Consider the following 13,867-nt stretch of genomic DNA (forward strand, 5'->3'; position numbering starts at 1 on the left):
GAACCATGGACCATATACACGTAGGGTTTGTATATGAACCATAGACCCTATACACGTAGGGCCTATGTATGAACCATAGACCTTATACACGTAGGGCCTATGTATGAACCACAGACCCTATACACGTAGGGTCTATGTATGAACCATAGACCCTATACACGTAGGGCCCGTGTATGAACCACAGACCCTATACACGTAGGGTCTGTGTATGAACCATAGACCATATACACGTAGGGTCTATGTATGAACCATCGACCATATACACGTAGGGTCTGTGTATGAACCATAGACCCTATACACGTAGGGTCTGTGTATGAACCATAGACCCTATACACGTAGGGTCCGTGTATGAACCATAGACCCTATACACGTAGGGTCCGTGTATGAACCATAGACCCTATACACGTAGGGTCTGTGTATGAACCATAGACCCTATACACGTAGGGTCTGTGTATGAACCATAGACCATATACACGTAGGGTCTATGTATGAACCATCGACCATATACACGTAGGGTCTATGTATGAACCACAGACCCTATACACGTAGGGTCTGTGTATGAACCATAGACCCTATACACGTAGGGTTTGTATATGAACCATAGACCCTATACACGTAGGGTCTGTGTATGAACCATAGACCATATACACGTAGGGTCTATGTATGAACCATAGACCATATACACGTAGGGTCTGTGTATGAACCATAGACCCTATACAAGTAGGGCCCGTGTATGAACCATAGACCCTATACACGTAGGGTCCGTGTATGAACCATAGACCCTATACACGTAGGGTCCGTGTATGAACCATAGACCCTATACACGTAGGGTCCGTGTATGAACCATAGACCCTATACACGTAGGGTCCGTGTATGAACCATAGACCCTATACTCGTAGGGTCTGTGTATGAACCATAGACCCTATACACGTAGGGTCTATGTATGAACCATAGACCCTATACACGTAGGGTCTGTGTATGAACCATAGACCCTATACACGTAGAGTCTGTGTATGAACCATAGACCCTATACACGTAGGGTCTGTGTATGAACCAGAGACCCTATACACGTAGGGTCTGTGTATGAACCAGAGACCCTATACACGTAGGGTCCGTGTATGAACCATAGACCCTATACACGTAGGGCCCGTGTATGAAGCATAGACCCTACACACGTAGGGTCTATGTATGAACCAGAAACCCTATACACGTAGGGTCTGTGTATGAACCATAGACCATATACACGTAGGGTCCGTGTATGAACCATAGACCCTATACACGTAGGGTCTGTGTATGAACCATAGACCCTATACACGTAGGGTCCGTGTATGAACCATAGACCCTATACACGTAGGGTCTGTGTATGAACCAAGATAAAAATTCATTTGTCACAGTGACGCACACTTTTGGCGAGATTCGGTGAAATTGGTTGTAACATTTAAGATATATATCCGACACTCTAAATCCAAGAGAGAGAAACAAATTATATGAACGCTAAGGGTTATGTAATTGTTTTCTGAATTTTGACAAGACAAGACATAACAAGACAAGACAAGACAAGACAAGACAAGACATAAGAGAACACGGCAGGACATTGTTGTGTGGATTGATGAAGTATTAAAAAAATTATCAATGTTTATACACAGAAATGATTCATGTACAAGTAAATTTACTATTATTTACCACTATGATGTTTAGTAACCACGGCAATCAGATATCAATTTGATTCATAATATTATGTATTTGACACTTTTAGTACAAATATTTAGAAAAGGAAAATTGAGTTTAAGTTTGTTTCATTCACGGTCTCCCTAAATAGCAGATGTCTCAAAATGAAATAGATTCGTACTACACCATAACATACTACTACATCATCGTCGTCGTCGACGTCGTCGTAAAAAATATATTCTGGCTTTCGACAATGAACATCTTAAGACGCTATCATTTCCGTTCTTTATCCCTTATTTCACGATCATCTCAGAATGTTGTTCTCTATAATGAAAGTATATACGATATATTGCCAACACATTTAGTTTTGATTTTGAAGGAATTTGTTATGTTGGAAGGCAGTCAAAGTTCAATGGCGGAAAGACGAACGTCTAAAGTTATTTGTCTTCGATCTCTGCGAGTTGTAGAGCGTTAGCTCGTCCTGTTGCAGGATTCAATCGTGTCCAATATTGCTTGTTTGCCCTGATGAAAAGATAGACAGAGACAGAAAGTTTTATTACGTGTATTTGTACAATGATAATATCATCATTCAAAATTCGACTTTATGTATGTATGTATGTATGTATGTATGTATGTATGTATGTATGTGTGTGTGTGTGTGTGTGTGTGTTTGTATGTATGTATGTATGTATGTATGTATGTATGTATGTATGTATGTATGTATGTATGTATGTATGTATGTATGTATGTATGTATGTATGTATGTATGTATTTATTTATTTATTTATTCATGCCAACTTACTTCCATTTGTCAGCTTTGACTGTACTTTCTGCCAATGCATCACCCCAAAGGGCATTCTTAGTGTGACCAGCAGGACGAACTCCCTTCTCCTCAGCAAGCTGGAAACACAATGAAAGAGTGCACGGGTGTCAATGACTATGAGGCACATCTGTACATAATACAATTGACTTCACTTATTGTGAGTAGGTCTTTTATTATTGTTTCAGGCAGTTTGAACTTTGTTTATCAATGAATAATGAAACTGTATTCGGTTTATACACTAAAAACTTACAGCTAGCAAAATACTGTAAACCTAGATATTTTCGCTACTTTTCAATTTTGCGATTTTACAGTCTTCAGTTAGTTCTCAAAGACTATATGTACTAATTGCCAGACTGGTACAAAATGCTTTGTTAGACTTTCCAGGGATGTAAATATTTGTAGATTAGGGTTTTCAATGTAATTAGCAATAATATTTGGCTTTCTTAAGTGTACAGTTAAAATTAGAATGTAACCCTTTCTTGCCTTCCACCTTTAAAATGTTTATCAAAGTCAAAGGTCATAGTCTCATAAATATGAGGGGTAGATACGTGAATGGTATACGAATGTATCAACTTTTCAATGTATGGGAACGCCATAGAAGCATGTGTGGATTGGAGGTGCTGTAACGATTACTCATATTAACACAATTTATAAGCTTATACAAATGTATGCAATATAACAATTTGCAATTTATTGACTTACAAACATGGACTTAGCCTTATGTTTTACTATTCTATAAAATCTAAAATAATACCCATTTCATATGGCTACCTTAAAAGTGAATTCTCCACACAACGTCCATCAATAATCAATTCTTACCTCTTCCGCCAAAGCTCTGATGTGATATGGTTCAAATCCACAACATCCACCGATATAACGTACCCCTAGGTCGTAGGCTTCACGGGCGAATTTGTGAGCATCGGCACGACTAATTAGGCGGGTTTCCATGGCTGAAAAGCAGAACATATAAACCATTGATAACTGTAGAAACATGTATTGCTGAAGATATCAGGGTTTCAAATGTCCATCAGCTAAAATATAGGTCTACTTGTTTCATTATAATCACTTATAATATAATGCATAACATGATACTCATTCACGCTCTGTTATTATTTTCGCTACCAATATTAACTTGTTCACCTTCTGAGTTTCTATCTACCAGCAAAAACCCTAAATTACATACCTAACGGCCACTCTGGTAGAGCCATGTATCCCATTTTAAGAGTATTGACTTCCTGTGTGTGGAATCCAACTGGTTGAGCCATCAGGTAGGGTTTCAAACCCGCTTCATCCAGAGCTTCCTTCATCATCTTCATCGTACGAATACTTGTATCAGGGTCATATAGACAGTTAACACCAAGCACATCAGCACCTGCATAAATGTTAGAAGACGAGTGTACTTGATGTTTTAGTTGTTTTTCGTTTTCGTTTTTTTCTTTTTGTTACTATTTTGAAGTCAGAATCATTCGGCAAAACATGTACTGTTAATACACATACTATCAAATGGAAGTAATAATATCCACTTCTTCGTTTTGAAATAAAGTCCCAAACCAAAATGTATTGAGAACTGCTACTAGATCATACTAGATTATTCTGACAATTAAAGTTGTATAAATGCACGAAGATTTATATAATTATATTCAGACAAAACTCAACAGAGATTTGGGTTTATGTGATCACATTTCAGGCAACATTTTATTTTGAGGAAGTGGAACTTAAACGAACATATCTTATATATACGTGGCGTATTTGGAGCATTATACTACTGTAGTGAGTACGTGTACCTGCTTCTGCCATTCGAACAGCACACTCTCCAGGGCTCACACCATTGGAGTCACCGGCAGCACAGATTCGCATAGTAGCAGCCAAAGGTTTTCCGGTCTTTTTTAAGATCTCCAATCCCCATTCGAGTTCCTCCACTGCAGCGAAAAACTACGAGAACAAATGTTAAATGACGGATGTGAGGATACTGATTATTGAGGACGCGTCCTTAGTTTACTTACTGGCCATAGTCGTGTATATAACGTCACCAACCATTTCAGAGACGTTAACAGTTTTTCTTTTCCGTTTTTCCCCCTCCCCCCTTTTTTTGGGGGTGGGGGTGGGGTGGGTGTTGTTTAAAATAGAGATTGAGAGTTACCTCGGCTAACAGGAAATCCACATCCTTTTCAACAAATATTTGACACTGAGTTTCAAATTCCTTCTGTACGGCCTCCTTTCCTTTGCCTTCGGTATAACTAGGTGTTGGTGATATCCCACCGACAACAAGGGCGTTTCCTTCGTTCGCTACTTCTCTTGCGATGTCACATGCAGCACGGTTCAGTTGGACACTCTGTGTCAAAATAAGAAACAATGTAAGTTATACCTTTATACAACGTCATCTGCAGGATAACGCTTGTGTAACTTTTGAAAATGTAATTTTTCATAACATGAAAACCCCGGAATCTGGAATGCTGAATCCGAAATAAAGAATGATATTACACATGCACTCCGGCAGCACTATACCATGTTATATTCCATATATTAAAAACAAAGCCCGTCTTTACCGTTATATTTGACGTTTCTGCAATACTCTCACTTCCTGCTGTTTTATATTGCAATTTGTCATCAGTAGAGTAAAATGTGAACGCTTGAATGACGTCGGCACCAGCTCGTAAGTACTCACGACTCAACTGCCGAACTGAAAATTTCAAGTGAGTAAAATTTTTGAAATTAGAGGAAATTTAAAGGTTTAATATAGTTTGAGAGTATACGATTTTTCAATCATTTTCTCGCTAGACTACACTTTCATAATGTCACCTTCATTTATATATATCGCATAACTGTGAAAATCATATCAAATATGGATACCGTATCAAAACAAGTAAGTTATAAAGTTAGACATAATTCAACCATATGGATATGAGGATTAGGGTATTTATTTGTGATTTTTTAAATTCATAAAACAATTTTATCATGGCTTCCTACTTGAAAATTCAATGTGAAACAACATATGCCAAGTCCTTGTTTGTAAGTCAATAAATTGTAAAAGATTAAAAAATGTGTAAAATCTTTGTTATTGTCCGTTCAATAACAAACCTTTTGCACATTTTGAAAACAAATTTGAAACAAAAATACCCGGTTTCCGACCACAGCATAGAGTTGCACTGAGACTTTGGCCCTTTGCTACTAACCTGCATCAGGGTGTTGCACTGCAGCTTCTGACGTCCAGGGACCCGCTTTAACGTAACCCCTTTTCTCTAGTGTAAATACAAAACTTCCATCACCGATGATTGGGCGCCCTGATGCCAGTCTTTCAAGCAAACCATCTTTCTTAGCCTGCAGAAATAAAAAAGAAATAAAAATGCCTTGGCGTTTCACTCATAAGCATGGGACATGTTTTCAACACAACCTTTAAGATAGCCTACCAATACTAGATACACAACACATACAGCAGCATCCTTTACCAAATCATATTGAAAAGTTACAATGCGGTACGTGTAGTAGAAACAGGCTTCTACTGAAAAAAATGCAAATCAACACGTTAACTTCTTTTTTCATTTTTTAAAATCTTTTTTAAAATCAAAATTGAATTGTGATATCATGAGCTTCCTCAGTTGCCGTAGTACTGTGCGTGGCACCTCTATCATTGAAGTTGTGTGTATGGATGTAAAACCATCATGTCCTCAGACTCTCTCACAGTCCTCGGAGCTTCGCATTACTAAAATTAAAGCTAAACGAGTTATTTTGTATGTAACGATATCATCTATAACCGTACTCGAATATCCTTGTACATCGACATCGTTGAAGTGTGACTGCGACGTTCCGTGTTTTCGCGAAGCCAGAGCTAATAATAATAATAACAATAATAATAATAATAATAATAATATGTTGCTTTCCCACTCTGTGCTCAAAGCTCTTTACAATTATTACCCCTGGCTCGGATCAGAACGGCACAACGGCTATTTAGTCTTCCTCAACTCCCCGGGGAGCATACAGTCCATTATAGCCATTTAAGCGCCTTTACATTGCAACCTACATCCTACCAGGTCCCCAGTTATACAGCTGGGTTGACTGAGGCACAGTCGTGGTTCAAATCTTGCCCAAGGACTTTAGCCACTCAGAAACAAACAGCAGGCAGCGACGGGGCTCGAACCTGCAACCTGTACATTCCAAACCGGTCACGCTAACCATTCACCCATCATGTGTTATGAATGATCGAAACACCAAGGCATCTTCACTCGCCTTTAAATGGTGCCTACCAATGAATTGATGAGTATGTGCACAGAGTAACACACTTGCTTGTCTGAGATACGTGATGGATGGTAGCCTCAATATCGGTAGTAATCTTGACAAACGTGATAATGTAATCGACTGTTTGTCAGTGGTTACTCAGTGATAGGTGGGAGGGGTGGAGTACGTAGTTTGCAGAACTGAAGAGTGGGAGGGGTTGGAGTAGGTAGTTTGCAAAACTGAAGTCATGAATGAAGATAATCAAAAGGGTCATTTCCAGTAGACTGTAGGGTCATGAGGCTGAGGTCAAAAAAGTCACAAGTCATCATGGCGTGGTTATGTAGGATAAAGTGTGAATGAATGTGGACACTGATATCATATGACTAAACTACACTCACAGACTTTTAGACTTTGATAAAATAATGCTAGAAGTAAACAATCATTTACTATCTCATCTGGATTGGATTGTGCCTGCAGACACTCTACGGGTCAGTTTGTTTGAATGACTCCCAATATATGTATCATCATCATCGTCCATTACAGAAACGCCTCATTCGATCAACCATTTCGTGATCTACGGAGGTTGTACATCAAACAATATATGTGTTTGTTTCCACATAACCCATGATAAGCCTAGCCTTATCTCTCATTCAATCATCGTTATTTCTGCTATGTCACTAATCCACACGCAATTCAATTCTTTTATTACTCAACTCACACTATCAGAGAGTGTGGTATGGTATTACAATTCAAAAATAATACAAAACTGTTTAGTATGAATAATAGAATAGATACAGGCTTATACAGCAATACCAAGTCGCTTGTGGATTAGTATGGATAAGGATGCCAACGTTGTCTCTTACTAAACCACCAAGCCCCAAGATGTTTTCTATTGCAGCTAAAAAGTTACCTACGGCGTCTGTGCCTACGGTCACCAATCTGCAATACTATTGTAATGCTAATACTATTACCTACTTAAACATTGTCTGTTTATGGAATATGTTAATCATCTTAGCTTGGACATTTGCAGAAGAACGTTCTTACCTGTGATATTGGCCCTGCCTGCCACTTAAAGGTTCTGTGACACCTCCGGGCGCCCTGTCCACAATATTGCACAAGGAGACGCGAGGTTGTCGTCAAGATCATTTTGCAAATGTTTTAAAGTGACAAAAGTCGAGTTCTCTGAATGGTCGTCTAGAAGTGCATAGCGTTGTCTCTTTAGTCAATCAGTAAATGTACAGTACATGTGCAGTGGGGATTATATCAGGAGGTGCCTAGTTTCCGTAGGGGTGTACAGCTAGCCTGTACAAAAAATAAATTATGGCTGAGTCTGCTGACAGGCGCCGGTCACGAGAGACTCCGAAAATTTATACACCCCATTTTAGGTATATATATATATTTCGACCAAAAATCTTACTCTCCCCCCCCCCCTCACATGTCATTTTGGACCCTGTATATTTATATACCATTTGACTCGAATACGTATGTTATGTGTTGTATTGTTCTAAAAGACAACAATTTAACCAAATTTCACAAATGAAACCCTGAAATTAACTGGCTATCATACTGTTTACTATACAAAGTATACAAAGGCTGTATTTTTTTGAGAGGAAAGAATATAGTATTGTGCATTCCATTTGAGACTTTTCCAGCTAAACGTTATACCCCTATTTTAGACAAAAGACGGATAAACATTTCCGAAGGGTGGTGTATAGTAAAAACAATAGGGCGTACCACCCCCGGGATCACACTTTGCCCTTCAAAGTTAAGGGTCACTCTGAAAAATGAAAAATGGGACGAGTGTGAAGCTACCATCATATTCATATTCATATTCACTTTCAAAAGTTGACCTCTAGCTCAATGTGAATATGATGATAGCTTCACACGTTCATCAGATTCGAAGTCTTCCGAATGGGTACGAACAAGCGTTCGGGCCGCGGCAAATCACATAAATCCTTCATTGGCAGGTTGAAATCATGTGATTGTAGTTACTTTTCACTTGATTTGCCTGGATTTGCCAGAGTATCCAATTTGCACCATGAATTATTGTTGTCATATAAAAAACTAATTTGGATGTTTAGTATGCCTTTCCCATATCTTTTAAAATGAAATATCAATATTTGGGTGTACAAAAAACCTGTATGAGTAATGTAATAAAATATGGCTTGGCTGGGTGTGTTTTGATTTCCCGCAGTGTCGCTATCTTTGAAACCCTACTTAACACTTACACTGGTGAAATTTACACAAAATAGTGTTGTCAAGACCACAATTATCACAATGTATGTAGTTCCCTTGATCGGGGAGGGTCAACGCAATCGATTGTAAAAATTATGGTCCATGACAACAATAATTCATGGTGCAAATTGGATACTCTGGCAAAAATAAGAAGAAAGCATGCAAATCCACGCAAATCAAGTGAAAAGTAATTACAATCACATGATTTCAACCTGCCAATGAAGGATATGTGATTTACCGAACGCGTGTTCGTACCCATTCGGAAGACTTCGAATCTGACGATGAACGTGTGAAGCTATCATCATATTCACATTGAGCTAGAGGTCAACTTTTGAAAGTGAAGATGAATATGAATATGATGGTAGCTTCACACTCGTAAAATGGGAGGCGTTCTAGGCAGAGGTCATGAGACTTTTTTCTTAAAGGCGTCCGACGAACCGTTTAGATACTCTGTCAATCTCTTAGGAACAAGCAAATAGTTAGCATAGCCAGTCTCTACTAGTCCCGCTTGCATACGGAGTAAGTCGTCCCTTCCTTCTCATGTCTCTGTCTAAGACTCCACTGAGCCAGCCGTGAAACCTGGGCTTACCAGAAATGCTGGTAACTAAAGAATTAACGCACACTGTGGTTAATTATTAGCAATAAATCGACTATTTAGTAATTTTACCTCGCCATGGCTACAAAGGTCCCAGTTTGGAGGACCAAAAATCCCGACTGTAATTTCAGGGATCTAGGATCCGCCTTGCGTACAATGACGTAGTGGACAGCCCAATCAAATATGGCGGCGTTTGTAAGATGGGGCGTTTGAAAAAGTTTCGACTTCGGCACTTTTTTGGATCTTACGAGCGACTACTAATCGTCAAAGAGATGTAAAATGAGTACATATTCGATCGCTTGCTCATATTTGATGGGTGGGTATGTAATTCTTCGGTAATTGGTGTGGGTGCATTTTGCTCACGCACTCGAGATAGGATTTCAAAGAGTAGTCCTGCTTGCATACGGAGGAATTCGGGACTCGATTCTGACAATTGTCCCTCTTAGAGTCAAGTCAGTAATACAGACTCGTGCACCGTCATGGAAGCAGGACTATTCAAAGAGGTATTAAAATTTATGATCAAAGTTTCTCAAAATTATCTTTAAAAAAATACTTCAAATCATGGTTTTATCACTAATAGCTTTGGAAAATTCTCTAATTCATTATTATCTTTGTATTCAATATTGTAGTTTAGTGTTTTATTCATATTTATGATAATCTTATCTTTGTTCTTGTTTTTGTATGTTTTTGACTACAGATAATGTATTTCTTACATTATTTCATGTCAAATATACTAATACTATTCTATACTATACTATACTATACTGTACTGTACTATACTATACTATACAATACTATACTGTACAGTACTGTGCTGTACTATACTATACTATACTATGCTATACTATACAGTATACTATACTATACTATACTATACTATACTATACTATACTATACTATACTATACTATACTACATCTTGGTAGGACCACGAATATATAATTTTATATATACTCTGTATTTTGGTGAAAACATGGACAACTATTATGGAGGTCAACAAACTTTACTCTGTGTATTCGCTGTGAATTGGCAGCACATTGCTGTGTCAGTGTATGCATGTTTGCCAGGCTTTAAATAGTTTAAAACTGGTGGGGAAATTTTATCTAAAAAGGCAACTATTTTAGTCTATGCAAGCTTCCAATTTCATATAATTTGGTACAGTCATTGATTATGACGTGTACATGTTTTATTATTCTGAGTTTTTGATAGTATTAATAAGTGATTTGCATATTTAATGACTTGATAATCATATCTTAGAATGTAAGCTTCAAATTTCATATATTTTGGTACATCATAAATCAAATATAACAAAGTGCACATGTACTTTAAAGTTTGTAGAGATTTTAGTTTTAATGAGAAATTTGCATAATTAATGATTTTCGGTAATTAGGCTATATCTTAAGAATACAAATTTCAAATTTCATTTAACTTGATGCATCCATCAACCATAACATGAAATCATACCTGTTTGGTGTAGTTGTTTATGTAGTTTTTAATTGCAATGTGTAATTTGCATAAATAATCATGTTTGATAATTTGGCAATATCTGTAATAGAATACAAGATTTAAATTATAATAATAATTTAGTTCATGCATTGATGGTAAAGAAGTTCATGTCTCCTTTAAAACATCAGCTTATAATCTTAGTGGTTCGTTTGCACTGAATGAGGTTTCAATAATTAGGTAATATCGTAAGTATGCAAGCTTCAAATTTCATATAGTTTCATATAATTAATTTTCCAATGAAGGGGTACATCATGTATAACAGTTAGAGCTCAGAATTTTGCATTCCCATAATGTGTGTAAGAACAAAAATCTATGGTTTTGCTCTTATGGGAGGCATTCAGTTTAAATCTGGTGTAGTTTTTGCCATTATTTGGAAAGTATATGCAACATGGGGTCACCTGACACATACTGCAGAAATGCAAAGGAAAAAAAAAGTTCATATATCAAAAAAAGGTCACAAGTTTTTTAAGTTTTAAATAAGGATAAGCTTTATTCCATTTGCTTTGATACAGTAAAACAAATAAAACTCCTGATTTGTGTCAAACGATGAACGAAATTGACATGAATACATCAGTACTGGGTATTTGGGATCAAGACCACAATGCAAATCTCTATGGAAGACAATCTCTTCATAATTTTTGTTCATCATTACAAAATTCATATGGGAAGTATCAAACATCTGTATGTACAGGGGGTACACCAAAAAATACAAAGAAAGGATTTGTAGGCATAGTTCATTAACGAAAAACTATGAAAATTACATCCTTGAAAATTAGAGCTTATGAAACCATAGTTCATTACTTGCAAATCAGTTATTCTGTAACTGTCTATAAAGGGATATTGTCTGAATGTTTGTTCAGAAATCCTGGCCACTATACAATATATATTTGAAAATAGTTCATTTCAAAGTTTTTGCTGTGTGATTCTTTTCAACAGGATTACTATGGCAAGCAGTAAAAACAAGGGAATGATCGTCCAACTGGAGATTTTCAGAAACTGACATAGTGGCTTCTAATTGCATCAAAAGAGTGCAAAGAAACTTGACAGCTTGATGCTAGTCTTCTTGTTCAAGGCACAAGAAAAGATCTTTTCTTTGCCTGTGTTCTGGAAGGACATCATCTCCTTTCCACAAGAAATGATTGTGTGTGTGTATACATCTGCACATTTGATTGGCTACTGTTGTGTACGGTAATTGATCACATGACAACACAGTAAACATTCATATCTGACTCCCTAACCCAGTCAGGAATATAATTATATAAGAAGCCATGGTAGGATACTATCATCATAGTGGGCAGCAATGTGGAGGGGCCATGATGATAAATCTTCCATGCAAAGTGCTTAATGGGGAACACCACTTCAGGAAATGAAATTATTTTCATACACTATGGGTTCTGGGGAGTCATTTTATGATTTTACATTAAAAAGCTCTCATGAATATTAAGTGTGCAACTGCCAACTCTTACCACTAAAAGAACCAATGAAGCTATAGACCACAACAAAGATGCCCTACAAAAGCACAAGATCATTTTAAAATTGCAGTAATTGCAGGTGATGTAAAATCATGATGACTCTCCAGAACCCATAGTTTATGGAAATGTCCCTATTTCCTGGAGTGGCATCCTCCTTAATAGTGTATTAGCTAGGTCAACCAATCTTAGATTCTAAACTTCTAGTATAAACAGCCTCTCAAACAAGAACTGTGACTGTACTAGCAAACCAGTACTTTCTTTTACTGTATAATGAAATAATAAAATTTCCTGATCGTCAAATTTTCAAAATCTCAAGATTAAATACAGACGTACCAAAAAAGAAATGCAATAACAGTACTTTGAAAACACCACAACTACTCAATATACAGCTGCAGTCCAATAAGTTGGATTTTCTAAAATAATTCACACTATTTGATTGTCTGGTTTATGCAAGTGAAACTTTCTCTTCTATTTTTTCAAAGTTATAAGTTAACATATTTACTATAGTCATTTTCAAATAGTACATACATTGCAAAGTCACTTGAATTTTAACAGACAAAAGGCACTTCAAGATTTGTTTAGGAATTTCATTAGTTATTTCTGTGGGAGGAAAAATATTTTCGGAGTACTGTACATGAAGTATATACTGTCTGAGAGGTCTATTGTTTAGTGTAAATAGATAAACTGTGTTGCCCTGAATTCTGTACAAAATATTCTACATGTTATATTCGGGGAAAATGCTCTCTTTAATGCTTGCAACACATCACATAGCTATGTATAGTACAAAGAAACACACCACAGAAAGAGTGTAAAATATTTTGTTAATATAACCAGCAAAAGTAAAACTTTGGTTTTATTACACTTGGCTAGCCAGTTTATGTACTGAAATTTAGATTCATTCATCATTGTATATTTTATTTTTTACTCCTTCACTCATTTAGTTTATGGTCTACATTGTTAGTTTATCCTAGTAAAGGCCCACTTAAGATTAGTCTCATTATGAAATACAGTTATTTGGCAGAGTAATAGAAAAAGTTGGTCCAGAACGTTAACGAAAGAATGATCCCATGTACTCCTTATTAATGTAATACTAATGTGTTGACCCAGGACTGAAAATACAGCCCTTTAAAAGGAATGCCAAAATTACAAATCTTTAAGTCCACTGGTGCATGACGGATTAAGCAGCTTGTTGCCCCTATTAATACCTGACAACAGCATCTGGTACAGCTTACTGAATACATACAAGTATGGCCAATTTATGAATTTGAATATCAAATTCAATCATTCCTAGATATATATTATTTGGTCAAAATAAAATGACCTATCTTACGTCAAATTACTGCAGATTATGTAAATG

General features: G+C 36.8%; 1 protein-coding gene across 1 annotated transcript; it reads right to left on the reverse strand.

Annotated features, from left to right (window-relative positions):
- Positions 1-1,847: 1,847 nt before the first annotated feature.
- LOC144433907 (betaine--homocysteine S-methyltransferase 1-like) lies at positions 1,848-7,936 on the reverse strand. The gene is made up of 9 exons (XM_078122309.1): positions 7,748-7,936; positions 5,665-5,809; positions 5,038-5,171; positions 4,632-4,823; positions 4,276-4,423; positions 3,675-3,863; positions 3,311-3,441; positions 2,471-2,568; positions 1,848-2,190 (listed from the first exon to the last, which is right to left on the reverse strand). The coding sequence occupies exons 1-9, from the start codon at positions 7,847-7,849 to the stop codon at positions 2,106-2,108; spliced, it is 1,224 nt and encodes a 407-aa protein (XP_077978435.1). The 5' UTR covers positions 7,850-7,936; the 3' UTR covers positions 1,848-2,105.
- Positions 7,937-13,867: the final 5,931 nt, after the last annotated feature.

The sequence above is a fragment of the Glandiceps talaboti genome, chromosome 4, assembly GCF_964340395.1.
Source record: "Glandiceps talaboti chromosome 4, keGlaTala1.1, whole genome shotgun sequence".
In the NCBI taxonomy this organism is placed as follows: Eukaryota; Metazoa; Hemichordata; class Enteropneusta; family Spengelidae; genus Glandiceps; species Glandiceps talaboti.

Excerpts from the sequence above, each read along its gene's own strand:
- LOC144433907 (XM_078122309.1), bottom strand. The coding sequence starts at position 7,849 with ATGATCTTGACGACAACCTCGCGTCTCCTTGTGCAATATTGTGGACAG. Across the intron at positions 5,810-7,747 it reads AGGCAGGGCCAATATCACAG|GCTAAGAAAGATGGTTTGCT; the intron begins GTAAGAACGTTC and ends TTATTTCTGCAG. Across the intron at positions 3,442-3,674 it reads TCTACCAGAGTGGCCGTTAG|CCATGGAAACCCGCCTAATT; the intron begins GTATGTAATTTA and ends TCTGCTTTTCAG.